Source organism: Seriola lalandi, unplaced genomic scaffold, assembly GCF_002814215.2.
Source record: "Seriola lalandi dorsalis isolate HSWRI2012SDOR001 ecotype SW California unplaced genomic scaffold, Sedor1 jcf7180002054953, whole genome shotgun sequence".
In the NCBI taxonomy this organism is placed as follows: domain Eukaryota; kingdom Metazoa; phylum Chordata; class Actinopteri; order Carangiformes; family Carangidae; genus Seriola; species Seriola lalandi.
Window position 1 is genome coordinate 2,236,866 of NW_019525504.1, and position 3,756 is coordinate 2,240,621.

General features: G+C 39.4%; 1 protein-coding gene across 1 annotated transcript in view; it reads right to left on the reverse strand.

Annotated features, from left to right (window-relative positions):
• LOC111645522 (interferon-inducible GTPase 5-like) overlaps window positions 1–2,004 on the reverse strand; it is a 6,986-nt gene extending 4,982 nt beyond the window's left edge. The window contains exons 1-2 of the mRNA XM_087170576.1: window positions 1,473–2,004; window positions 824–838 (exon numbers count right to left, since the gene is read on the reverse strand). Coding sequence (XP_087026702.1) covers window positions 824–838; window positions 1,473–1,947 — 490 coding nt within the window. The 5' untranslated portion in view covers window positions 1,948–2,004. The remainder of the gene's footprint in view (window positions 1–823; window positions 839–1,472) is intronic.
• Window positions 2,005–3,756: the final 1,752 nt, after the last annotated feature.

Consider the following 3,756-nt stretch of genomic DNA (forward strand, 5'->3'; position numbering starts at 1 on the left):
GATTGTCATGTTTTAGTCTGTTTGTCTGTTGACTTTCCATTTCACAGTCTAACACAGCATTACCTGTGTGTTATTCATCAAAACATGAGTTCCAAGTCCTGGAGGGAAATGGAGGGAGGTTTTTGCTGAGGATGTGTGGAAACTGATTCACAAGTTCACCATATTGTCTCAGTCATTAAGTTATCAAGTGTGATATTCTCTGGCCTGCAGTCTAGTGCTACAGGTCCGGGATCGCTGATAACAGCACAGTCAGATGACCCAAATGCAAACACACAGGGAAGCTTGTTTAATGAAGTAGCTTGCAGGGTTATATTCAGACGGGTGGACAAGATGGCGGGCAGGTATCCAGGTACAAACAACACAGAAATAAATGCAGGGAGCAGGTACATGAGAAACACAGAAACAAATCAAGGACCATGAGCAGAACAGTACAGGCAAACAGGAATCCAGATCCAGATAAAGGCAATAACTGGAAATTCTTTAAATTCTGTGCAGTCTGTTTTAGCAGAGCGAATGTATTTGGTGTGATTTAGTTGTGGAGGATGATAAACTTACTCTGTTCTCCTGGTTAAAATCAGTCCAATCAGCAAGCGTCTTGTTCTGCAGCCTCCTCCTGTGATCTCCTTCAGCTCACTGCTTCTCCTCACTAGTTGGGAATGTGGAGGTCACTATTACAGGGTCAGGTGGTGTTCCTGTCAAGCTGGTTCTTCCAGAATCAGATGCCAAACCTGGATGTGCAGAGTAATAGAAAACAATAGTCCATCCTCTATAACCACAGGGCGAGGTCAATTTTAATGTACTTGTAGCTGTAGCAAGTGAACACCTTGTTTCTGAAGACCTGTGTCACAAAGATAATGGAGAAGTCGATATCAGGGAGTGAAATTAAAATGAAATTAGTGAAAACCTCTTGAGATCAGGGTAAATGATTGCACCTGTGAGTTAACAAGGGAGTTCTGAAGAGAGCAGACCTTGGCGGGCGGTTACAGGGCTGAGACCCAGTCGAGTGAGCAGCATTTTGCACTCATTGTTGGCGGGTGGGTGCTGTTCGCATGTCGCTCAGGGCTGCTGGTGGAGAAGATAGGCAGCGGGCATTAGGGTCACGTACCTGAGTTAGTTTGTCTTTCTTGATGAGGCCCTCCTTTTGCATGTGGAGACGCCACACTGTGCCGGATCAGTGGTCGCCACCACAGCCAGACAAACCTTTTTAGGGCTCAGACGACATCCCTGTGTATGGCTCTGCTGCATGAACTTTGTACTAATAAAGACTATTTCCTGTTATTGCTGGGTCTTTTCCTCCTTCATTTTCGGGGTTACAGTGGAAATATTCTGTGTGCGGGCTCTCTACAGTCTTACACCAGTACAAGGTTTACAATAGGTTTTGACCTAGTCTTGTTAGTATCACAACAAAATTGGTTTGTTTCAATAGCAGTAATCCAGTAAGTACAATAATCATTATAAATGATTGCCCTTACCTTGAATGCAGTTTTCCCTGATTTGTGTCAGAGTTATTTCTGTGTTGAACTCCCTCTGACTTCTTTCTGCATTACGTAAGTTATGGTCGATCTTTGAGCGAACAAAGTAGAACTTTTTCTTCATCCTCTGAATCTCCAGAGCGAGTTTCACATCATTTTCTCTGAAGCGATCAGCTGAGATGATGAAGAAGAAGTCAAACTTCTCAAATCCAACATGCTGCAGGTACTTGTCAGCTGGAAACCTGGTGGTTCCAATGCCAGGGAGATCCCACAATGTGACATTGGGATAGTTTGGATGGGGGTATGGTGTAACATCTGAGGTGGTTTCTACACAACTAGTAGGAGCAGCCTTACCATCTCTGTTGTCTACGCCTCTAAAGGCATTAACAAAGGTGGATTTACCAGAGCCAGACTCTCCTGTGATGCCAATATTTAGTGGAATATTATTCTGCTGCTCCAAATGCTCCTGGATCATTGCAGCTGCTGAGGCAGGCCCGTTGGTTTGCAGCTCTTCTCTAATTTTTTTAATTTCTTACATTTCTGAATATGAATCAAATGGATCATCCATGCTGATCCTTGAAAAGAAGAGAAAAAAACACCATATTGTTATTTTGGGGTTGAATGTACACTAGCAGAATATATGAACCTTCTTTGAAATGATATAATAATAATAATAATAATAATAATAATAATAATAATAATAATAATAATAATAATAATAATATAATAATAATAATAATAATAATAATAATAATAATAATAATAATAATAGTAATAACTTTATTTATGTGCACCTTTTAAAAACAGAGTTTACAAAGCTAAAAGTTGGTTTGAAACCACTTTTTCTAAAACTTTTGAGTTTAGAACAGAGGGATCAAGGTTGTTTTTTTTTTTTTTAAGGTTGGGCCACAGCGTGCTTAGAATTAGATGGAAATATTCCTTATGAGAGAGACCTGTTAATGATTGAAATAATATTAATAAAAATAATAATTAAAATACTGGGCCCACCTGTGTCAATGACATCTTTGAGAAATGTAGCTGGGATGATGATGATGATCAAGGCTGCATGTAGTTGATTTCATTCTAGAAATGGTTTTGGATAAAAAAGGCAACGATAAAGGTTCAAAGTGGCCTAAATAACTATCGATGTCCCAGGTCGGGTAATATGTTGCCTCATGTTGTTGACTCTTTTTTATAAAAACATCTAAAAACTTTCACACATCTCTTGGAGGCATCGGTAAGGTGGCCAGGGAAGGGGGAGGTGACAGAGTTTTTAACTTTGAATATAATTCTAGGATTAGAATGGTTTACTAAAATTAGAAAAAATTATGTTCTTGCTTCTTTAACTGACTTCTGATAGTTCTCCATTACATCTTTCCAGATTTCATAAAACACATGTAAACGTGTTTGTTTCCATTTTCCATTTGTTTTCCAGTCTCTCTTTAATTCTTGGGTGGATTCATTTAACCAGGGTTGAGGTGTTGTGTTGTATTATATGCTACAGAAAAAGGAATCTTATATTCAATGAAAGAAATCATGTGTGTTATAAAAACACCTCTAACAACAGAGACACAGTGTATCAGATTCATTACAACACTGTAGAATAATCCTGTTATTTCCTTCATGTTACGTTTCCACTGACACTGGTTAGTCCTTTATCTCTCAGAGTGAACTGTCACAGATTAAACACTAAACTTTGCTGAATATTAGCAGCTGCTCACTCTTTTCTCCCTGATGCTGAAGTAGATGAAAGTGGAGGAGCAGATATAAACTATAGAACTTTAAATGGAGACCAGGAGAAGGGACTGCAGATGTTTAAGTTGAATTCAATCCTTTCCACAGACCAGTCCAAACACCCTTTTGTGATGGAAACTCTAAAGCAAATAATGTTCCTTCTGTTTCCTCGTGTGGAGGCCACAGTGATACCTGTAGGTGAGAGGATTGTCATGTTTTAGTCTGTTTGTCTGTTGACTTTCCATTTCACAGTCGAACACAGCATTACCTGTGTGTTACTCATCAAAACATGAGTTCCAACAGAAACAGGAATCCAGAACCAGATAATCCAAAAACAGGAAGCAAAACCGAAACAGACAATCTGACAACGAGCTGGAGAAAATGGTAGTTTGGTCTTAAAATAAAACTGGGACAGGTGTGTCCATGGGTGTGGAAACAAGAAAATCAGGGAAGCAAGTGAAACTGAAAACAGCTCAGTGATGCAGGGAAGTTTCTGGGCCAAATATACACTGGTGCCTGTGATGTTTCTGTTCTTCTCAGTATAAAAACT